Raw genomic sequence first — 24613 nt, 5'->3', positions numbered from 1 at the left:
CATTATTATTATTCACAATAAGTAACAAATACAAAAGGTAAGTTATAATTTCCTACATCTACATTCATTTCTGTATATTTTGGACCATAATGCAAGGTAATAACAGAAAAGCAAACTTTGAAAAGTTTGTGGTGATCTGTAACTGCCTCGAATGAAACTCAATAAAAGTCGTGGGCCAGACTGTGTGCCCCGAGAGACCTCAGCTCAAGTAGTGTGGGGAAAAGCTTTGTGCCAGTGATAGCATTACTCAGGATCCATTATATGAATCCCAGGGGCCTTCGCACAGAGAGTGGGGGCAAAATAATTGTGAGGAGGAGAGCATGTTGGGCTTGCGTATCTGATGTGTTTTTGTGTACAGATCTTTCCCCTGCTAGTCATACAGAATGAGATAATACTGGGTTGCATTATAACACAGTGGGGAGATGGTCCAGGAAGTTCTTCTCCCTTTTTAAGTTTCATGAATTTAAAGAAGCTGAATTCCATAAAAATGTGGAATCATGATTAACAGTTTTGCATATTACATTTAAGGTCAACTTGAACACTGCCTGTAAAATTCGCCAAAGTACCTGTGATTTATTTATTTTTTTGGCCAGGGGTTTCTTGTAAAAGTGTCAAATAGTTTGAATTGTTGTTTGGTCAAACATTAAAAAGACCAGATTTTACCCTTACCTCCATCTGTTACATTCTTCTGGGATCTCTTGTCATGTCTCCCCATCTGTTAGTCCTCAAAACTTTGCCTTATCACTCATGGCCATCTTGGGGGCGTGGTAGTAGCGTAGTGGGTAACACACTCGCCTATGAACCAGGAGACCCAGGTTCAAATCCAACTTACAACCATTGTGTCCCTGAGCAAGACACTTAACCCTTAGTTGCTCCAGGGGGGGACTGTCCCTGTAACCACTGATTGTAAGTCACTCTGGATAAGGGCGTCTGATAAATGCTGCAAATGTAAATGTCTTACTCCCTATTACCAGTTTTATGAAAGGTGCATTTGAAACACAGACTTGCACTTGCAGCAACTTCACTGATTTGATCAGGGACCCGAAAAAAAACACAAGTATGATGTCCTGTCACCCCCCATCTCTACTAGTGTTACATGTGTCATTTTTAGTTTCTGCTGAAGTGAGTGTGATCAGCACAGGGTAAAATCTATACAGAATATTTTTTAGATAATTGATTAGCTTCATTTCAAAGCTAACTCAAAACTACTTTTAACCAAATGTCCATTGACCTTGATGTGTTTATAATAACTGAACATCAAACTACCAATTTTGGTTCCATATTTTACATACAGTATTTTTACAGAAATGCCGCAAGCATCTGAAAGGGAGATGGCAAAAATAGATCTAATACCATTTACTAAGTTATGAAAATGGACATCTTTGGCATGACTGTACACACTAACACTGTAACAAGATGTTCCTAACATGCACAGAAGCTACAACAGAAACAGTTCAACATTTATTCAGATGTTGGCATCTATTTTACAGTAATTACAAACTGATTACTAGAGGTGGACATTTCAGGGACAAAATATATGACTTAACATCAAGATTCTACTTCAGAAGTGAGCCCAACGATAAATCCAAAATTCAGCTGCTAAGGTGAATATTGGGATCAAAATCTTGTTTTTGTGAATTAGAAATGCCCACCTCTTTTATAACAAGCTATTATATTTGAGAAGAGTATTAAAAACATGGATTCCAACATCCAGTAAATACTGTTTTCCAACAAAGCACTATGACAAGCAATATAAAAGTATATTTTGTGAAGTAATGTTTACAAACGTTCATGTTGACCGTTGGCTCGTGACATATTCAATTTCATCAGTTCATTTTTATAAAACGCTCCTAATACTGGTGCCTGACAAGGGCAGCATCAGTGCAAGACAAGTTCCCTTTCAGAGAGTGTCCTGCTGTAATGGAGAGAGATGGCTGTTCTCAAACAGTGCTTACAGTATGGGGCCAAGGACACTAAGAATGCAAGCTATAGTACCATTCAGGAACCTCACAATTCTAGAAAGTGGCTTGAAATTATTTCTTCACTGAATTATTTTTGAAGAAGGAAAAAAAGACTGTAACAATACTCGTTTTTTTAAAGAGTCAGAAAAAGAAACAAAATATGATTCTCCACAGATCATCCAGTACTACAATACTCTCTGGTTCATCAGAAAGGCCTGCAAATTGTTTGTCACCAATCCATGAGATATTCATTGTTCAGCACAAAACAAACGGTTCAGTCCGTGAAGAGGATGGAGGCCACAATGGAAGGACAATGAGCCTCTTCAATGGAAAACAGGAGACATCTCCAAGACATGCAATTATTTCACAGCCACGCGTAGATAACTATAATATATGGTCATTCAAATTCTCTTGACAAACACAGCAAATGAAAATGTCTGAACTGCAGTCAACTTGGCACAATATGTAAAATGCTCAACTCAATTGTTCTGCTTAACCCAACATAAAATGCAATTTTGAAAATAACAATAACTTTCTTTTAGTTGTAAGGACACATTCATAGTCAATAATAATACATCAATTGATTAAAATAATACTGTCACACATTAAATACATTGTTTAAAATAAATTATTAACTTATTGACTCTTTAATAAGTGAAACTCAGGATATTCCATTGCTCTGTTTCTGTTTGTGGTCATGCATGCTTTTCCTCTGCATACCCATCCCTACTTTTAACAGTGGAAAGCTTGCTGTGCTCTCAAGGGGATCTTGAACTTCTACCAGCAGATAATATGAGCCGAGACTAGCAAAGACAACTTCTTCCACCAAGCTTCCTTAGTGCTAGTTATGGCAAATAAATACAGTTCATATATCTATATTTCCTGGAAAGACCCATTCCCACAAGAATTCCCTTCTTCCAGTTTTCAGTGGGCTTTTACTCTAGAATGTCCAGGTAGACTGGAGGGTTCTTGACTAGGGCGACCAGACGGTTGTAGATGTCCTTGATGACGAGCCTCTGCTGTGGTTCCCTTTGCCAGCAGCCCTGCATGAGAAGATGTACCTCTTTGGGGCAGGTGCGGGGTCTCTCCAGCTCCCGGCCCTGTGTTATGCACTCTATAGCCTGCGGGGAACAACAGAGGAACCAGCCATTACTCTATTTACAACAATGGAATTACTCAAGGCCTACCGAAGACTCCTGCAACATATTTTAATATAGATCTAATTGGGCAGGCTATACACAATTAAACCATTGTCCATTTTAAATAAATCACATTATTCAACATTGTAAATAATGACTTCTTTGCCAATCAATCACTGTCAATCACTTTTTTTGGAAGCTACTTTCAAGTCAGCCTTTAAGGAGGCGGTGACCTTAAGGCACTGTTTAATTCAATTATATTAAGAGGTTCTTAGCAGATGAATTATTTAAAAATGGGCTTTCAATCACAGCAATAAATTAACAAAAGATTCATATTGACCCCTATCCAAATGTCTGGGACCCCGTTTCAAGCACAGATGGAGTGTCATAGACAATCTATGTGCACCCCCATAATTAGACCCCTCAATAATTGGGCATGTCCATCATAAACCAGCAAGGATTAGGTTAACAAGGTTTAACAACGTTGGCCCAGGGTGAAGAAGAGGCCAAATCAGATTAGGATTGAGTGAATGGGAAAAATGATCTACCCCCAACTTGAAAGAAGAGAGGCCTGTTTCCTATAATCGTGCAGTTGTGGTCACACTGAAGTCAACTTCTTAGGGCTTCATCTAAAAGCCCAAGTTCACTCATGCCTGTATTGATCCTACTGCACAGTGTTTGGAATCACTTGTAAATATTTTTATATTCTTTACTCAAAACTGCTATACAATGATGCAATATAGAGATAATCTCAACACTTCACAGATGTTCACAGCTGCCAGTACCTCGCTGTTGGAGAGTTGATACCATGGCTGTTTGCCGTATGTAAAGATTTCCCAGAGCACTACACCAAAGCTCCAGATGTCGCTCTCTGTAGTAAACTTCCTGTACATGATGCTTTCTGGAGGCATCCACCGGATCGGCAGCATAGTTCGGCCACCAACCTATCAGAGGGAGTGGAAGGGAGGTGTTGAAGCAATAACATGGGCAACGACTGCCATTGTTGGCCCACTTCTGTAATGTTTCAAATACCTCTGAAACATAAAATTGATTTCCCCTAACAACAGAATCATGAGGATTACCATCTCACCGAGTGTCATGCCTCAAGTCTTTTAAATATAAGTTCCCATTACCATGTACAAATGGGACTAGTGATACGGCTGGCTTTCACTGTATTCAACCTCTTTTGCTATTAACTCATGAAATGTTGACTTGCGTGCATCCAATTCAAATGATTTTTGTCTACCTTCATCAGCAATTTTTAAAACAATATAAATTATATAGCCAAAATGCAATTCCCGTTCTAGGAGCTTACCCTGTAGTAGTCTGTGCTGTAGATGTCGCGTGACATCCCAAAGTCTCCTATCTTCACCACTAGACCTTCTCCTACTAAACAGTTCCTTGTCGCCAAATCTCTGTGGACGAAATGTAATGAAGCCAGGTAGACCATGCCAGAGGCAATCTGGGCTGCGATATGGAGCATCTGGGGCAGAGTTAGTTGACCCATAGGGGGTATCTTGACCTCGTCAAGAATCCTTGCATCTGGACCATGAGCCCTGAGAGACAGAAAGAAGGCAAAAAAGGTCACACCACTGACCTCCACACACCCCACTTCACAGTCATCTACGAGGGCCACACACCAGCCTTTTTGCTGAGAAAGTCTATTGTTTGTTTTGCTGGCCATTTCCAGCAGTCTAATGATGGGTTAGCATGCAACTTCATAATTAGAATATTATTCAATAGCAGTAACTTAATTGTTAGCTATGAATGCTCTGCTCCAACCATCCACTGTACATTGTAAGGTTACCATTGTTACCTCAATCACGTTTCTGTGCATCTTGGTTGACATGTGTCCATTCATCATAATATTACGCCTCTACTTTGTCACTTGCCTGCCCCTCCATTATTTCCCAGGAAGTCCAATATGTTATCACTATTAGTTTAGAGGGCAGGTGGTAGGGCAGAGACAGCTGCTGCTGTGACTGGAGTCACAACCACACTGACTACTGGAAATGTGATTTTCACCTCCCCATCAACATGCACTGTCCCTACTTCCAATCTGGCCTCCTCAACACCTGGCACACAGACTCCATCTGAGATTGATATGCCTCAGACTTCAATATCGGCAGAGCATATGGCCAGTCTAAGAAACCCCTCAGAGCCCTGTCTTCTTTATTTGTGAACTTTATAAGCACTGTAGACTTCTGCATATTATCGCCTTTTCCAGTATTGCGTGGCAAGATGGTTTTCAAGTTGCTTGAATCCAGTGACTGCGGGCAGAATGAGTGAGTGCATTTGAAAATTGGAATCACTTTTTTTAACAGAAGTTACGCTTATTGCATTTCTGATGCATCTAAGGCATATGGACAAAACATAACACTCCTGAAAACCTTCTGCACTTTCTGTTTGAAAACTGATTTAATACTTCTGTCCATGACATCCACACATTTTAGGCCTTTATATGGTGGTTTCCTTTTCATGGTAAATGGTGAAGAAATATTATGTGTAAGAACTTTTTGTTTTGTGTCTGTCCAATAGATATTTGGTACATAAGTAAGTGGCCCCATAATCAGAAGTTTGACGGTTTGAATCCCGATCCCCACACACTTCTCCCTGGGGCGCCTCTCATGGCTGTCCACTGCTTACCAAGGGTAATGGTTAAAAGCAGAGGACACATTTTGTTGTGTGCACCGTGTGCTGTTTTTCACTTCATTTACTTCATTCACACATGGCTTTTAGAAGTTACCTGAGGAAGCGGTTCAGGTCCCCGTGTCGCATGTACTCAAAGACCATGGCTAGCGGTTCACCATCAGTGCAGACCCCATAGAACCGTACAATGTGCTCATGCTGCAGGACAGTCAGTAGCTCTGCTTCCCGCTGGAAGTCCTGCCTGGTGGACTCGTTTGCATCTTTCAGAGTCTGAGCAAATGAGCAATGAACAATGTTTGCAGTTAAGAGTTAGCATTACAGTACAGTAGAGGGACTGCAATCCCCAGACATGAGCAGCCCTTGCAATGTCATTGTACAGCTGCACAGACCTACAACATGATATTAATGAGTATTAACCAGATTCCTGAGGTGGATACATGCATCTTCAACATAAGAATTAATTATTTGAATTGCACACAAGAAAGAAAGGAGGTGCTTACCTTGATGGCTACCAGCATTTTGTCACTGTCAGGACTTAGGTTGGCACATTCAGCCAGATAGACTTTGCCAAAAGCTCCTTCTCCAAGTTCCCATTTCAGCACAATGTCCTGTCGTTTTATGTGCTGAACACCTGCAAATATGCATTTTAGGATGACATAATGACTTATAATAACAGAGCAGCAAACATACTGAGCAAGATGTGACAGACAGATGTGCACACAGTAATACACATTTTTAATAAAGTAAATATGGAAGACCTACACATGTCTTTGTCTTTGATGATGCCGAAGAAATATTGAGGGTTTTCTACAAAGCTTGACAGGCCAGAATCTAGTGGCCCCTCATCTGATGAAGGGGGACTAGCTCCAAAGTTCATGAAGCGGAGGGACACGGCAAGGTCATCCTCTGTCCCCAAAACTGATGAACCTGTAACAGAACATGTCGTTCTCAGCAAAACATGAACTTTCAGAGCAAATGAAAATATATAAATACACATGTGCTCATGTGCTCATTCGAACATTTTGTACAACTCTGATATAACTTTCCCAAACAGAACTTGACATTGTACCACTTGCAGTAATCATGACCATTGTCAATGGGCATTCAGGTCTTTACAAGAAATGACAGGGAGCGTATTTGAAGTCTATTACTTGGGTTGTTTCTGACAGTAATAAAGGCAATTAGAAAAAAAAATATTCCAGCCCAAATCATAAAGACCTTCTAGGCAATAACCACAGAGTCCCTGGGCCTAGCAGAATGGATCAACAGTGGGAATAGCAAGCGGGAGGCAAGAGAGGCAATCAGGCCCACTTAGGCACTTTTAGAGGAGCCCAAGTGGACCTGAAAAGCCAGGATCCATCAGTCTTCTTTAATAGCCCTTTCGCCGGCTGTGGCTCCTGATGCTATTTACTTTGCATGCTGTAATTAAGACCTGGCAGCACTCTGCCTAGCTGACAGTCTGCAAAGTTACAGCTTAGTGGAAATCATATGTTGCAAGCTTCTGTACATTACTTAAAAAAAAGAGAACACAATGTCCGCTGTTGAGCCACTTTAGACACTAAAGCATGATAAGGAGGAAGCATTTTTTTTATCACTCAGTGTTGCCATCTCCTTTGAGGACTGATACAACTTTGGATTAGCATTTTGAATGTTCTTCCACTTGAACTATAGCTATTATCTTTTATCCATTGCTAGATTGATATGGGGCGTATGGCTTAGTGATAGAGCATTTGACCGCAGACCTTTACTTAGGTCTCAAGTTCAAATCCTGGTGCCCCCTTAAAGAGTACCTCTTAATTTAAAAAGAAAATTCTTGACTAGTTTGAGAGTAGTTGTGGCCTAGCAGATAAGGAAACAAACCCATAATCAGAAGGTTGCTGATTCAAATCCATTGGGGTGCCACTGAGCAAAGTAATGTCCCCACACACATTCACCAACATTTCATTGTTGTGCAGTGTTTCACTTTCTCTTCAAATGCCCCTCTCAGAACAATCTACTTAATGCAAAATGTCACAGTCACCCATGTTTTATGATTTTATTACCATTTTCATCTGAACAATTCTTGACCAAATGGCTTCAGTTGCCTGTCATCAGTGCTCTCATTTATTAGGGGGAGACCCCACCTCCAGCATTCCTCACAATATGCAGGACATAGTTTCCTTTACATTACAACAGACACCATGCAAACTGCCTGGCCCCATAGCTGACAGCGATGAAAGGAGATATTAGAACATTACACATGAAGAATGTGAACAGGGTTCTGTCACACTTACGGTGTATGCCAAACTTGGAGTGCTGACCACACTTGTTAATGACCAAAACCATGATGAGGAGGAATGTACATGCAAACACTGCCAGACCCACGGCCACAGACACCTGAGCACAGAGACATGTGAAAATCGTGAAAGAAGGTTAAGCAGGTCATCTATAAGGACACGTCTGAACTGATGTCAAGAAGTCTCTTACCCCAAAAACCCGACTCTCTAAGTTCTCGGGGACATTCTCTTGGGATTGGTTGGTAGGTGCTGATGAGAACACATTTAATCAGTGCAACTCACAAACTTATCAAAGCACAAAAAGCTTATGGCACAAAAATATTCACCATACACTCATATAAAAGAAAGGTGGGGCAAAATGTACTTGGCAGCCACCAATTGTGCAAGTTGAGAGGTGTGTAATTTTCATCATAGGTACACTTCAACTGTGAGAGACAGAATGTAAAAAAAAATATTTTTAAAGAATTCATTTGAATAATGGAGCAGAAAATAAGTATTTGGAAAATAGTGGAAAAGTTCAGCTCAATACTTGGTATTGTAACCTTTACTTTGCAGATGTTTTGGGGCTGAGCACAGATTCTTTATTGGATTGGAGACTAGTTAGACCACTCCAGAACCTTTAATGCTTTTTATATAGCCACTCCTTTGTTGCCCGGGCAGTGTGTTTGGGATCATTCTCCTGCTGGAAGACCCAGCCATGTTTCATCTTCAATGCTCTCACTGATGGAAGGATGTTTTGGCCCAATATTCCATGATACATGGCCCCGTTCATCCTTTCCTTAATACGTATCAGTTGTCCTTTCCCCTTTGCAGAAAAGCAGCCCCAAAGCATAATGTTTAAACCCCCATGCTTCACAGGTGTCCTTGGGAGGCAGATATGGTCAGTGATCTTGTATTTATTCCCTTTTGTAATAATTGCACCAACAGTTGCTCTCTTCTCACCAAGCTGATTGCCTATTGTAGACTGGCTTGTCCCAGTCTTGTGCAGGTCTACAATCTTGTCCCTGGTGTCATTAGACAGCTCTCTGGTCTTGGCCATGGTGGAGGTTGGAGTCTGACTGTTTGAAGGTGTGGACAGGTGTTTTTTTTATACATATAACAGGTGCCATTAATACAGGTAACCAGTGAAGGATAGAAGCGCTTCTTGCAAAAAAATGAACAGGTCTGTGAAGGCCAGAATTCTTGCTTGTTTCTAGGTGCTAAATACAAAAATTTTTTTTCCTGTTTTTTTTACATTCTGTCTCCTAAAATTGCAAATCTATCTCATCTTTTTAAATAGGACAACTTGCACAATTTGCCCCACTGTACTTCAACAAAAGGAAAATAATATAATTCAGTGTGCTTTTAATTCTTCTACTTTGTTCAATTTCAGCCATTTCTTGGTGGATTTGCTAGTGTGTATAAGATAATTATCCTTTTGTAAGGTTCATCTTTACTTCAGATGTGATTTTCAAATACACTTTAATATAATACAGTTTTCATAGTTGACCCAATCATCATTTGTTGTTCCCTGGCTGTATAAATGAACACATAATTTGGTCATCTCTATATTGTGAAAACTTGACTGATTGAAGGTATTCTAATAAATAAAGATACTGGATTTGTGATCAGCTAACAGATTTAATCATTAACATAACAAAATATTTCACTTTGTGTGTAATGAATTTAGCACATAAAAATGGTTAACTTTTAGAATTAAATTAGAAAATACTATATACTATACACTATATTTGAATTTCTGAAAGGCTTGTTCTTATATATTGAATATTCAATCGAGTTCCATGGGATGTTGGATTGTTTTATATATTTGCATGGTCAAAAAAAATGTCTACATAGAATTTTCATGAAAATTCCAAAACACTTACTTGACTCATCAGTTAGGACTGGCATGAGGAAAGAACACGTCTGTTAGTAATATGACACAAGATAATGCCTTCATATCCTGATATGCTCCACATTTTTATTATGCCATGGATTATATAATGTAAAATATATTGTCCATTCTGTAATATGCTCACCAGGTATAATACCCTCTGGGTCAAATGAGTCGAAAGGATTGTCCATGAATATCCCCATTGCTGTTGCCTTGTCGGTACCCAACTTGTTTTCTGCTATCAAAGTGTAGATCCCATTGTTGAGATGGGTGGGCTTGTTGAGGAATAAGCAGCCATGTTGCACAGAGCCATCTTCTGAGTCTGGTATGAATTGGGTGTAAGTATACCGGTTCTCTTTCAATTGTGTGCCATTGTATAGCCAGTGAATTTTGGGAGAAGGGTTCCCATCCACCGCAAAAGGGAAGCACCAATGATGCTGTGGCTCAGCGTCCCTCAGAAACAAAATTTTTACTTCGACTGAAAGTAAAGAGAGGGAACATCGCAATCAGAATCTCTGTTTAACATAAATACATCCATGTTAAATGCATGCATTGACTGTCTTGATGAAGCAGTTGCCATAACATGACACCAGAGCTAGTAATCTACACAGAAGCATGCATTCTGATTGCCCAATTAAACTACATCTTATTGTAGCCGTGTAACATCGAATATGTGCATGTAAGCATCATCCAAGTTGCCATGGAGGGATTAACTTTATTAAGACTTGATATTTAATATAATTTGAAAAATATCAAATTATTTTGTAGATCAGAAAGAAATCTGAATTCTCTAGATTACATCAGGGGGAATTTATACCCTAAACATCTCCTGCTGCTTCATGTTTCTTGATGCAGATGGCTGAGAGAAGCACAGTTCTGTTTTGTAAAATTCATGTCAGCAGTATTATAACATACCATCTTCCATAATTAACCATTTGGGAACCCAGAGTAGCCAGTGTGATCCCAATCAATGTGTTCCATCTGTACCATAAACCTGTTGACCTGGCATAAATAATGAATCCTCAGCTTGTTATGAGACCTGACCACAAGAGGTACCTGGAAGCACACTGAACATGAGGTGCAGGAAATGGTTCGTTTAAATCGAAGAACATGCTGATGTAAGAAGCACATTCGCTCCTCTATGGCCATTTCGCTGCTATTAACCTATGACCCTCCACAAGAAAGTGCTTGGCAAGGAGGATACATAGAATTTATGTCACACTCCAAAAACACTCTTGACAATGTTAGGCAACTGTGACTCTGGTAGGAAGACTAGGTCAAATTTTGCAAGTTGCCAAGAACTTCAGTAAAGTGAAGTAAAATGAATAAAAACTTCTGGCACGTAAGTAGCACCTTGAGGAGTGTGTGGATGAGATCATTGGCAGGAACCAAATCCACTAGTTGTTGTGGAACGCCCAGCTGATTTGAGTGGTAATTATGAAGTGGCAGTTAATGAGACTCTGTCCACCAGAGGACTCGATGCTGATCAGTACGACTACACTGCCACTTACTGCCTGCCAATCCATCCTGACAATTATGTGTTCCGGAGTATGAGGGAGAGGTCCATTAGCAGAGCTCAAATAAGATCTTGACGACTGTTATCCCATTTTCCTGACATTAATTATCTGTCCCTCGATGGTCATAGATTTGTCTCAAGTCAAGCTGTCTCTTTATTTGCAGATTATAGAGGGATAAAGGAGTTGAAATGTTATATTGTATTATCATAGATGCACAGTCAACAGTATGAAGCTGTGCAATATTTACATAGAAGGGGAACCACAGTTGAGGAATGGCCTGTCAGTCAGTGTACGGGATTCAGACACAGTCTCAGGGTTTAAATCTAAAATGAAAACTCATCTGTTTACTCTGTTACACTCAGTCTGTTACAATCCCGACACTCATGATTACGACCACTTTAATACACAGACACCTAGTCAAGCATAGACAGTGTTCACTCTACCCTGAAAGGGGGTTCCTCCCTGTTTCACTCCTTCCCAAGGTTTCTGCCTTGCTTTTTTCTTTCTCATAGATTTTTTTTAGTGTAGTTTTTCCATGTGCGCAAAAGGGTCAAGTGTGGGGGGTGTCAACTGTAGGGCCTGTCAAAGCCCTTTGAGACACACTGTATGTGATTATGGGCTATATAAAAAATAAATTTGTTGTAGAACGCATGTATGTGTATTATATATGTTTTATTGAACAAATATTTAGCTGAACCAACTCCAGAAATATAGACATAAACAATTGAACTTACACTCAATGTCCAGGGGCACCATGGCTGTCGCAGGCCCAGCACGGTTCTCTGCTTCACAGGTCAGGTTATGGAGATTGTCGGCTGAGGAGACGTTTACCAGATGAAGAATGAGCCCTTGGTTGGTGCCCCCGATCCTTAACTGAAACCAAGTAGTTCAGAAAAAATTGTATGTATTCACAGCATGTGTGACTTTTCAGTGTGAAAACTATAGCACAGATAAAGCAGAGATAATTCAGTACCTCGTGGGAGTTGTAGGACTTGAGCTGTTTTGTATGCCATTTAACTGTGGGTGTAGGCACACCTGTCACCTCACAAATGAAAGTCAGATTACCTCCCTCCTGAATTGTCACTTCAGAAGAATGGATTGTGACTTCAGGGACACCTGTCAAAAAAGTCCAAATACTTGAGAATTTTCCTGCTACTATATTTATAAAAAAAACAACAACAAAAAAAAAAACAGGCATCTCCAGGAAAGAGACATGAAGGGTCCACCTACTACAATTCTCTATCACCAAGGTGTCCAGCTGCTGGAAGGAATCATTTGAGACACACGTCAAAGGCTGGTTATCCAGGTCACCCCGTCCACCCAGTTGCCACTGCTGGAGCCAGTGATGGTCACATGAGCAGTCCAGAGGGTTATCCTTCAAAATTCTGTGGGTCAGAGTGAGAAAGCGCTTCTATATCCCATGTGATGTTTTGTTTTCATTTGCTTAAAATAGAATGTGTGCATATAACGCAATATGAAAATGAACATGACTTACAGGTTGATCAGGGGAAGATGATGGAAGGCCCTCCAGCTGATGAGCTTTATTGAGTTGTAGGCCAAGTTCCTGTTATAAGTCAAACATTTAACATGGTTTGACACGTTCTACAGAGCAGTTTCACAAAACTGTCTATGAGTTCTCTGATATTGTCACTTAATTTATAATCCAGAAGGTTTACATCTTACATACAATCAGCGTCTTGCTGGCATAACTTGTACAAGTTTAGCAAGATTCAATTAAATTTACTAAACTATATATTTTAAGATTTTGCTGTTAAACTGTTGCAGTTGTATCACAAATCTGAAGTGGTAAAAAAGACCTAATCCAAGATATTATAAATCTAAAATGTAAATGTTTATACATTATACTGGACCATGTGTTGTAGGCTTAAAGATCTTTCAGAAAGCATTTTAAGGCACACACTTTTTGAATTGTTGTGATTGCCATTGGCCACTGGACTCACACAGCCAGTGCCTGTGCACCTGATTAGTGGGTCCTGATCACTCCCAGCCACCGCTCATTAGGCATGAGTGATCAGGTCCCAGAAAGAGTGGACTTTTTGGCCATCGTGCCTTGTTTTTTTGTGCGTGTTTAGTAAAACACCTCTTTTTGTTGAGCTTCTGTGACTCATTCACCTTTGCACTGGGAGACATGACAATTGTCATATTTGTGATTCTAGCATGCTGTAATACTATTGGAGCAAAACAAAACCTTTAAACACAGAAAAATGACAGTCGACAACATTGGGTAAGACTGGTAAATTACTGCTTTTTAAGGGGAGGGCGCACATTTTTTTCCTGATCGCTGAAGTTTGATTGGTTGTCCTCCCAGACCTATCTATTACTAACATGATGCTACTCTGGCTGGGAATAGCAGCTGGTGCTGTTTTGCAGGTGGGGTTACTGCAGGACTCAAAATGGCAAAAAGTAAAAAGAAACTCGGAAGGATTTTGGAAAGAGGTGCGTCTGAAGAGCGACACCCCCCCCCCCACATTTTGGATTGCATTGCTTACAGTAGCACTCACTGTGACCACACTAACCCCCCCCCTTCCAGCTAGCCCCCATCCCCTCAGAGAAAAAGCTCCCGGACTTTGAGGCACATCTGTTCCACTGCTGAAGCCTCGGTGAAATATTGATTAAGCGATAATGGACCCTTAGTGGAGTGTATTTATTATGCATCAGTTGTCAATAATACGCCAAAGAAAGCGAGTAAAAGGTGACTGGTGGATGTCTTCTCCAATTTCTACAGACCCCCCCCCCACCAGTGTTCCCCACACTGCCCCTTATCTCTCGGTATCTCTCAACCGCTTTTTCCTCAGAGCAGCAACACAGGCCATGTTGCCCTGACACTGGAGTAATGATTACAAGATGGTGGTGATAAGGGTCAACAACACAAACAGATCTGACTCGCTTACTCACCAATGCTCTCAAGTCAATGATGTAATCCTGACAAAATACTGTGATTGGAAAATATTTCATTATCAACTTAAAAGCTTCTGATTAGATTTTGTACATATATATGTGTGTGTATACATATACACACACACACACACACAAGTATATATATATATATATGTTATTTCAAAATAAACTTTTATGCATTTTAAGGTCACCTTAACGTTAAACCTTAAACTAAAAAGCAGCCAATACACTTTAAAACTTGTTGAGCCATTGGTGAAATGTGAGTGTGAGTGACTGACAACTACAAATTGCGCAGACAAAGCATGACAAGGACAAGAGACAGAAAGACAATCCTTTGTAAAGACAAGACACTTACACAAACTGGAGCTTGAGGTTGAACTGGAAAGCATTATCAGCGATGTGCATCAACCCACAAGATGTCACTGTGCTGTTGAGTTGAGGACAGGGTGGGGGTTGGGAGTTGGGGATGATGGTTTGGGAACACAAAAAATGAAATCTTGAGCCAGCATTGGGAAACACAGTGGAAGTGCTTTATATGATCTGAGATCATATCAGAGCTGTATGGATAATGCACACAACAGAAAGCAATTAGCGCAGCATGGATTTCAGGAAGACATCATAATGTGGACAAATCTTTATAGATATTTAATAAACAAATATTGGAATGAATTAGAATGGATGATTATTTGCTCTCTTTAAATCCTGAATCGAGGAATTTCTCTCTTTTCAAATGATTGTGTTGAGAGAAGTCTGTGTTGATAATCTCAGCATACAGAGCACTCACACTCACACTATAAATGCAAATCGGTGTGGGGTACAGGCACAAGGGCATGAAATAAAATTATTTTAATAACGCTAACAGAAATAGGACACAACAGCCTGAAAATATAAACATAACAGAAAACAGAAAAAAAATCTATTTTTGTTTAGTTTTTTTAATCCATTCCATGAACATCCTTGGATCCTTGCTTGTAGATTGTAAATAACACAAGGATTAAATGTCGATTACAGTGTCAATACATCAGTAATGTACTGTTTATAAATTCGTCTAATAAATTAATAGCCACTAAGGTACTTACAGGTTTTTCAGCTCTCTGTAATTGGCGAGGTCTACATCTGTGATGTTTTCCAGGTCGCTCTGGTTTTCAATATAGCTGAAGAATAAACCAATGAGAGATGCGTTTTATATGAATCTGGGGAATCTGGGGATGAAACTCACATCTTTTCTAAACAATAGTCTGTTTTACATATTTTGTCGGAAGCAACTGCCTTTACTTCACTTTACTTTACTTAGCAGACGCTTTTATCCAAAGCGACTTACAGGAGGAAGACACCAGCAATTCTCATTCTTTTCTAAGAGCCCTGATAACTGTCTGCTACTATGAAGCATTTCTGTAATGAAAAACAACTCAGTGCTTTATTTTCTTTATTTTAGCTTCAGTTAGCCAGTGTCATGAGTATATCTGTGTCATTCTGTACATTTACAGTTGTGAATTCTTGTCCGTATTGACAGGGAAAATCACCACTGCAGCCTTTTTTTGTGTTAAACAGCGCATTATTTTCACACTTGTTTGACTCTCATGCAGCAGACACCTGACCTGATGAGGAATGTGGCTGATTATCTTATTACAGAGGTGCAGCAGCAGCAGCAGCAGTAGACCAATTCACTGTTCCCAAGAAATGGCGAGAACAAATCCAGACTGCCATGTATGTTTCTCTATATAATTACACAAATGATATGATATTTTGTGCAATTTATGTAATAACACCATACGAGTGAATCTGAATGGAGATGCAGAATTGAGTGCTGCAAAGACAGCCATGAGATGCTATTGTTTAAACCTATGCCAACCCCAATATTGTGTCAAAAACTCCCTAATCAAATACAACATGACAGCCAAGAGCCGAAAATATATATTAAATAGGACAGAACTGACATTTGCAGGGCTCGATGGACCAGGGAGACACCCATAATAGTAGATGCTGCATGTTTCATTCATTTCTGGAGCAATTGTTGGAAATTGCTGTGTTTAGATGATCTCTACCCTCAGCAGCCCCTATGCTGCAGAGAGAAAGTATAGCATGCAGTCCTCTCCTCACAATTACTTTATTTCAGAGAAGTATGAGCCAATCATAACTTTAAAAGCGATGCTCTGCACGACCTTGATCTTCACATCTCCTATACTTTGCTCACTGCCTTTTCCATATCTATGCTCAAAAATTTGCTTATGTTATTCCCACCTATGAATTTGCTCCCACCACATAATAAATAAGTAAATTCAAGGTCTTTTTAGACAGAAATAGAATAAATATGTATACAAGTAAGTCTGCTTTTAGTTCAGGAAATGTGGTCAATTCACAAGGCAGCAGATTGCAGGCACTTATTTAATTAAGAGAATCTCACAGAAAATTCTTCAGAAGGATTAAAATTAGTTTAAATCAAATCACCAAGGGTGTTGCTAGACCTTTGTTTTTTACGAGGACAAGTCATGTGCCCCAATATTGATCTGTTGTGTCCAGCTAATATCTCAAGTTCGAGTTTTATCTGGTGCACGTCTTTGGCATTGAATTCATTTCTACCAACAATATGGGGGGGGTAATTCATTTTTTTACATGAAAAAAACAGCTGAGGCGCGCGCCCTGCTGAACTGAATCTTCGGCAACATGAGCTTGTCAGCACACAACTCGACAAGTAACAGAATCAAAGGATGGATGGTAACACGATCGAACAAATGTTAGAGACTAAAGAAATAAAGTAGATGAATATGTTTCAGCAGCAGCAGTGTGGAGCGAAATGTTGCGTAGACTTCAGAAACATTAATTAGCAAAGTTTATGTCAAGCCACGCCCCTGCAAATCACATTGTAGCAGCACCCACCCATACTCGGTGTCAAAGAGGCAACCTTCTGGAGATTCTGTGACTGGACTGACGCCACAGCAGTATATATGGTGGTGTATATGGGTGCATATGGAAAGTCTGTAAATGGCCTTCCAGCTATAAAGCAACTATGAATGGCAAGGGAGCCAATAGACCATGAATTGTTTCCACGTACTGTGATATACACACACAAATAATTTCTTGTGTGACTTAATTTGCAGGTAAACTAAACTACAGCCTCAACAGGCAGAAATGTTTTCTCTAAAACAGTTGTTGTGAGAGAGAAGTGTGCACATCAGTTAATGCAGTTTATTGGTGCTCTTAGTAAATCGAGCCATGTGCATAATACAGTATGGCGCACAAACAGATATTTATTTGTGTTTGATTGACCTGCAGAGCTGTAATGTAATTACAGGGCAGGTGGGTTGGGACTCATGCTTATTGGATTGAGCCAAGTGGGCAATATTTCATCTATTGTTCTCTCAGCATTGGTTGGCAATTCACAAAATTGAATTTCTAACTTGATGCATGATGAATTCTGCTCCTGGTTTTGGAATTAATGACTCCTTGTTTGTTCCCGGTACTGCTCATGTTCCTGTGCACTGCCCCCGCTTCACAAACATTGCGAGATGTCATTTACAAGCACAGAGTGTTCCACACAAACACGTGTTGATGGAGCAGTGGTGCTTATCGATCGGATGGGTTAGAGTAAATGTGGCCGCTGTGCGAGGCTTCAGTGTGCTGCATCTAACCAACTACTCTAATGTAGGAGATTTCTGAAAACTGCTCACAAGGTAGTAGCATGAAGCTGGTAAACACTCCAGATTGTACTAAATGTAAATATATTATAAACAATTAAAATATTATTTTCATTACATTCTTTAAGCAGCTTCACTGCACACATAGTAAGGTCTGGAAGTGCTCAAAAATCAATACAACTGCATTATCATAAATATGAATTATCATAAACATGCTCATTTAGAACAAAATGCAATGAATCCATAAACCCATAGGTGTCTCCACTGGTAAAGTAAAAGACTCCAGTCATCATGACGCAACTTTGGCTACTTTGGCTTTGACTTGTTGTGTCAGGGCACGATTCAACCAACGTCTTGCTTCAAATCCCGCTGAGAAGTCCCTCAGAACATCCCAAACATCTCAACTTCTTCAACCATATCAGAGCAAAATTAAGGGAACAAGTCAGACCGGACATCACTGGCGTCTCGTAGCTAAACAGATGTAGCTGGACTCACATTTCGGTGATGTTCTCACTCTCTTGGGCTGCGAGTTCCGGGATGGCGGAGATGCCGGCCTCCCGGTCCAGGCACTGCAGCATGGCATAGAAGCAGCGGCAGCCCCTTGGGCACCCGCTCCATGCTGGCATGGCCATGCAGAGGAAGGCGAAAGCCAGGGCCAGGGGCAGTCCCATTGAAGCCCCTACGGCCATGCTGGACCAAATGGTTCCTCAGATCCAACCAGGTCCACAGGGGGGCTTCCAGCAGGAGCAGTTGAAGTGTCTCCTCACTAGGCAGGCGCTCAGGGGTCTGATCCCAGCCAGGCGCTGTGGTATTGAGCTGCAGCAGGAGCAACAGTAAGGCAGGTCCCCTGGGGAATGGTGGGCTGTTGCCTCCTCTCCTCCTCACTCTCAGTCTCTCGCTCCTTCTGCCTCCCAGTCAGGGATGGAGGGAGGGGCAAGGCAGTCCATTAGTTGACTCTCGGTGAAAAGGCAGAGGCGGTGGTCACCAGACACCTCTGTGAGACAGTGAGAGTGAGGGCGAGACAGACGGTAGAGAGACATGGGACAGATATGGGGAAAGTCCATGTCTGAGTAAACTTCTGATTCAGGCAGGGAGCAGCTATGCAAGCAGAAGTGAGAGAGCAGCTGACCAGTGTTGTTACGTTTTCTGGACATTTTTGGGTCTGGACATCTGATGGGAATGGTTTTAATCACTTATTTGTCATTATCAAACTTATTTACCCCCATGGCTGCTCATGATCAGCAGGCCTGACAATGAAGCCACACTTAACAAAGTACATGGCCTCCAGGGCTGGAAGTGGACAACAGTGTCTGCTGTGGGCTTCATTCTTCCTCCAGCGGTAACCCCCAGTCAGTCGCTACACATATGAGTAAGGTCGTAGTGCCCTGACCACAATTAATGGCAAGAGCTGACAAGAGACTTTTTTTTTCAAGTAAGCAGGACAGGAACACATCCTAAACTCCCATCTAGGGGAGTAAGGCAGGCTTCTGGTATGAACCGTCCTTTTTAGTCAGGAAATGAACTCCTTGTGCGACAAGAGCCGGACTGCGGCATTCAGAACCTTCTCACTCGTTTTAGGTTTCTTTATTACGGTGGCCATGGCTGCTTATTCGCATCATACACGGAACCAGTAATTATTTTACATCAAGGCCACTCTCTGCATTTCCTATATGTATATTGCCACTCACAGTTTTGGTAAAGGAGGCAATATTGAAAAAAGAAAACATAAAAGCAAAGGGAATGAGGTGCTGAGGCTTTTTGCAAGAAAAGAACATGGCAAACGCCTAACAAAGCTCTCTTTTATGCCTCCAGCCTTTGGATAATTTTTTCTTAATCAGGGAGAGTTACATTTGGGAAGCCTCCTCACTAATAAAAGGCTGAACAGGATATGAAGAGTCAAACAGCCAATCAGAGCAGTGTCTAATTCAATTATGCATTCTACGCCTACACAGCAACAACAGTTATTACTCTCTTTTCTTCATGTTTCAGTAGAGCTACAAAATAGACAGGAAAAAGAGTTTTTATTCTGTGGTTATGAAGAATTAAGGATATTTTTCAACTTCTAATATGAATGGGAGATGGGTCTGAAGATTCCAACAACATGATGTGTCCTGTTGCAAGCATTGTAAGAGCTATTTTCTTCTGCGCAGCCTGTCTAAAATGAATGATAAGTCGTGAAAAGCCTGTTCAGCAAATTCATCGAGGGTCAATGTGTAATTGCTGTCTCAATGGTCTATGCACTATGATTTGCAATGACCTTGGCTACCATGACTTTTTGCTCATAATTGTGTCATCAGTCAGCGGGTCAACTCGAATGTTTCTGATCAGAGTGCAGTCACCTCACTGGTTTGAGTGCAGCAAATCTTACAAAGGTCAAGAGATCTATTTTGAGATAAATACATGAATAGGAAATGGGAAAAAAGCAAGGTGACAGTACATTAGCTGCATTAGCACTACGTGCTGACTGAGTCTCTTCTTGTCCATGACTCCATGCATAAAACTCACCAATGCATTAAGCTTATTTAAAATGTTCCGATTAATAAAAGCTTATGAAAATGGGAGGATGGGAAGGATCAGGTGAAGGGATGTATGCCTGTGAGACACTGAAACAATGCTCAATACACTTCAATTTAATGCCTTCTGATAGAGCACTATGAGAGGGAAACTCAGTAAAAGCCCTTTTGGACCTGCTACAAGGAAATGCTTTTACACAGACAGTGGTTAATGTATGGAACCACTGCCCACGTTCCCTCACTGTCCACTGCCCTTGCAAATTAGAAAGTGTAAGTTCAGTCCAGGTACACAGCTCCTGAAGATTTTGTATTTATTGATATGTCCATTTTGTTAGGATTTATAGTTGTCATTTTGAATTTGCACGTTTGAAGTGTATGCTGCCACCATCAACGCTGTTTGAAATGGGTTCCGTTTCACTTGGCTAAATTGGATTCAGTTAATGAGAAATGTTCTGCTTGCCAAAGAATGACGTGAATGCAGGGCTGAGGAAAGCATGAAAAAAAATAATAACCCTGTGATATAAACAAACATGTCACCATTTAGAATATTGTGATTTAAGTACTAATTTTCATGCATAAATTTTCAGTTATTTGCAATATCATTAAACCTGTGATGAATCAACTTGACATATTTGTTTTCTACAGATTAATTTCAAAATACAGTGTATAGGGGGCTCTATAAGAATACTTTGGTACTATCTTAGGGTTTATGGTACATATTTCTTACGAAGGAATGCAAAATGGCACCACTGTTTTTGGAACAGCAAACATCCAGCTGTTATTTACAGAAGTGTGTCATATGTAGACATGAAAAACTGCATGAGCAGCCTGGACATTTGGGCATCTTCCTCCTTCAGTCATTAGATGACAAAGGAAAACAGGGGTGTCGGGTGTTACCTCCTCTGATTGATCAACCCCCATCTGCCTTCCCCATGCGGTCTTATTTTCCATTCGCATCTCCTCTGTACCAGGAAAATAAGCTCATCAACACCCAAATAGTAATATGCAGACCAGCTAGCCGTCTGTGTTAGTGAAACTCACTGGGGTAAACCTGCTATTGATTGGCGCTTGCTTTCTCTGGGTTTGGGTAATGTAATAAAATCCTGGCCCTCTCATTAGGAGCGTTCTCTTGGTCGGCTGGGGATACCAGAATCCTGTACTCATGTAGATGAGCCGAAACCCAAGGAGCTTGCGAGAAGAGCTGTTAGCCCAAGACTAATGAAGCTCACAACCTCCCCCAGCTCAGCCCACTTTTTGGGAGGAGATCAAATGATATTTGATTAGGGAAATCATGAGTAACTGAGCTTTTATATCATTTATTAGTACTAGTAGCTTAGTATATTAGTAGCTCTAATTTAGAATAGTATAGTATTAGTAGCACTAAAATAGTATAGTATAGCATAAATTTCCCACTTTTGAGACTAAGAAAGGATCATCTAATCTTATCTTATTATCAGTTCTCATTTTTTGAACATTTCTGTCATGGTACCTAGAATGTGATGTTATGAGATAATGACAGACCTTATGTTCCTGATGATGCTTTTAATGCTAGTAATACAACTAGTAATACAAGCAGCACTGCTGCTGCTATTACTATTACTATTACTAACTTTTAAATACAACACTTTCCACAGCACTCTCTTATTAACCCTCTCCACAGTACTATAATAGTAGCACTCACAAAATCAGAGGTCAGGGTCAAATTCATTTCACATATGATGACCCCTGATAGACCTGAACAATCATCTATTCACCCATTCATTCATTTTCATCCTATTGTCAGGTTTTATTTAGTTCCTGAACTAAACCAGTTGCCACCAATTAAATTTGCATAGTGACTGAATTAACAAAACATTATGAATTAAACATAATTTTATTCACAAGCATACGACTAGTATTTTCTCCAGATGTGACCCACGACAAACAGCATGTTCAGAATTCTAAATGCACCATCACAGTAGCTCCGCCGAGATTTGCTTCTCCACCTCAGGTCCATGCCAAGCTGTGTTGTTGAATGGGGATGGGCTTAAAAATGGATGCTTGCTCTGCTTCTAAAACCTCAGGTTTGTATTTCTCAAGCAAAACCTATTTACTCTATTTACTTGTTACACATTTGTTTAGCTTTTATAATAAATTAATTTACAAGATGTGATCAGAATATTCATTTTAACATATTACATTTAACACATTCATATTACATTGAATATCATGGTTGTAGTAATTTGCTTTTACAATTAATAAGTGTTTTGCTGCCAGCTCATTTTATTAACAACAGATGAGGCACATCATACAACGATGGCAACAACTGCTGTCCGGCTGCCTGTCATATCTGGCCACTTCGGCTGGAGAGGGTTGGACCTCGCCTCTTAAAGCTGCCAGTTTAGTAGGATGGATAGGCTTGGTGCATCTGGGAGAGCGAGAGCTGAAGACCGGAAGCGTGGTGGTAATTAGGCCAAGATTGATGCTTGTTTTGTGAACCCAGTGGTTCACTCACACTTCAGATGGCAGTATGACAGAATGACAACCTGGCAGTAGTACAAAGAGGTGGTCTATGCCAATAGTGCCCGCCCAAACTATTTCAGTCTGGTTGTGGCCTGAGGGACCATGCTGCCTAGCAAGTCACCTCTAATGATGGTTAAGATGATGAGAGGTAAGAATGACATTTACTGATGACAACAATATGTTACCGATAATTAAACATTTGCCACGACTATAATATGAGCCATATTGCACTCACAGTGAGAGCATATCGAACCATTGTTTAGAAGCATGGCATGATTTATGCTGCACTCTGCATTATGCACATGGAAATATTTATCCATGCTCAGATAGGATGATCAAACAGACTTGTTCTCCATGCCTTTGGTTTAGCACCCAAGTTTTAAAGTCTCACCCTTCTGTTTGCCGACAGTTTTTGACCCCTTAAATATCCTGTCCAAACATTGCTCTCTCCCACGTGACTGACTGAAATGACTGGGTCAGAACCCAGGCTACTCTACCACCGACAGATCAATAACTCCCGAGTCCAACATTGATCATGTCCACAGATAGCAGCGGCGGGTCAAGTGTAGTTTCCACATGTTCGTGTAGTTGCACACAGGAAGACACAAGACGTGACTGCTGTGGAAGAGTCCGGATGGAGCTCCTATCTCAGCGCACCACCCTTCACATCTCTCCCCCTATGCATCTCATTTCTTATTCAGAGGCATATAAACAACTGTGAAGTCACACGTGAGAAAGGAGGGTTGGACAGAATTGGCAAGCGGGAGAAAGAGATAGAGAGTGGAAAAAGGAGCGAGAGAGAGAGAGAGAGAACAAGAGATGATTTGTGGGCCTCTCTTGTGTGCTAGCGTTACAAGAATGGCCCTCCAGGGTAGCATGAAAAGCCTCTTGATTGTTAGGAGTGGTAACATAATATTGGAGCTCCTTGCCCTGATAGATTTATTTACATTTCAGCGCCTGGCCCTGGACTGAGAGAAAAGAAAAATTAGCAGGAGGGCATCAATATTTTGCAGATATGATCATGCCTGCGGTAGCGTTTGAATGCACTAATCCTCACCATGCTGCAGCTTCACCTCAGTATTAAGGAAAACATCTGGGTGTTTAAAAAAAGACAATATATATTCAGTGGATGCTGAATGGTGTCCAAAATGCCGTCTTCTCCAAAAAGAACTGTGAACTGCTATTGCTAAGGATCATCTGCTGGTGCTACTTCCTGCCGCGTCCGCGAGAGAAGAGACTGAAAAGCAGACAAGGTGAAGCTATTAAGGCAGACAAGCATCAGTCCTAAGTGGGACAGAGAGCCGGGGAGAGGGAGCAGAGTAGCAGGTCTCATTTAGGATAGTGGGTCTATTTGGCCTGGCGACCATTAAATATGAATTAAAAACCACACAGGCCTTTTTGCCTCTGAAATGTCATTACAAATCTTTATGGCAAGCGATTGTTGAATAAGCAGTTTGCAGGGCTCCCCAGGGTGGGAGCTGGAGGAGGCTGGGGGTGGTGCAGGGCAGCTGTATGTATTACCAACAGATAAGTCTGGAAAATAGGGAGGGATAATAGCTGGTGAGATGGAATTTACATTAAGACCCCTAACTGAGTGAAACACTTCAGGGCCCATCCTTGCACTGAGAG

At 40.8% G+C, this 24613-nt stretch overlaps 1 protein-coding gene across 2 annotated transcripts; it reads right to left on the bottom strand.

Moving 5' to 3' along the window:
• Positions 1-1456: 1456 nt before the first annotated feature.
• Positions 1457-18952, bottom strand: ntrk1 (neurotrophic tyrosine kinase, receptor, type 1). Of its 2 annotated transcripts, XM_028980031.1 has the most exons (17): positions 18465-18951; positions 15414-15488; positions 14690-14761; positions 12911-12979; positions 12646-12800; positions 12389-12531; positions 12150-12288; positions 10044-10376; positions 9891-9908; positions 8216-8274; positions 8023-8125; positions 6512-6676; positions 6250-6380; positions 5847-6019; positions 4416-4656; positions 3886-4044; positions 1457-3082 (listed from the first exon to the last, which is right to left on the bottom strand). In XM_028980031.1, the coding sequence occupies exons 1-17, from the start codon at positions 18656-18658 to the stop codon at positions 2897-2899; spliced, it is 2415 nt and encodes an 804-aa protein (XP_028835864.1). In that variant the 5' UTR covers positions 18659-18951; the 3' UTR covers positions 1457-2896. The 2 variants fall into 2 exon arrangements, with proteins under 2 accessions (XP_028835864.1, XP_028835865.1); XM_028980032.1 differs by lacking the exon at positions 9891-9908 and having other exon boundaries at positions 2897-3082; positions 18465-18952.
• Positions 18953-24613: the final 5661 nt, after the last annotated feature.

This window comes from Denticeps clupeoides, chromosome 5 (genome assembly GCF_900700375.1).
Source record: "Denticeps clupeoides chromosome 5, fDenClu1.1, whole genome shotgun sequence".
NCBI classification, from domain to species: Eukaryota; Metazoa; Chordata; class Actinopteri; order Clupeiformes; family Denticipitidae; genus Denticeps; species Denticeps clupeoides.
The sequence above is the reverse complement of the archived record's forward strand: the minus strand, read 5'-3'. Positions and strand labels throughout refer to the sequence as shown.

Coding starts and splice junctions, on each gene's coding strand:
- ntrk1 (XM_028980031.1), bottom strand. CDS start 18,658: ATGGCCGTAGGGGCTTCAATGGGACTGCCCCTGGCCCTGGCTTTCGCC. Junction 12,980..14,689: donor AACCTCAAGCTCCAGTTTGT/GTAAGTGTCTTG, acceptor GACTTATAACAG/GAACTTGGCCTACAACTCAA. Junction 12,801..12,910: donor CATCTTCCCCTGATCAACCT/GTAAGTCATGTT, acceptor TCTGACCCACAG/AATTTTGAAGGATAACCCTC.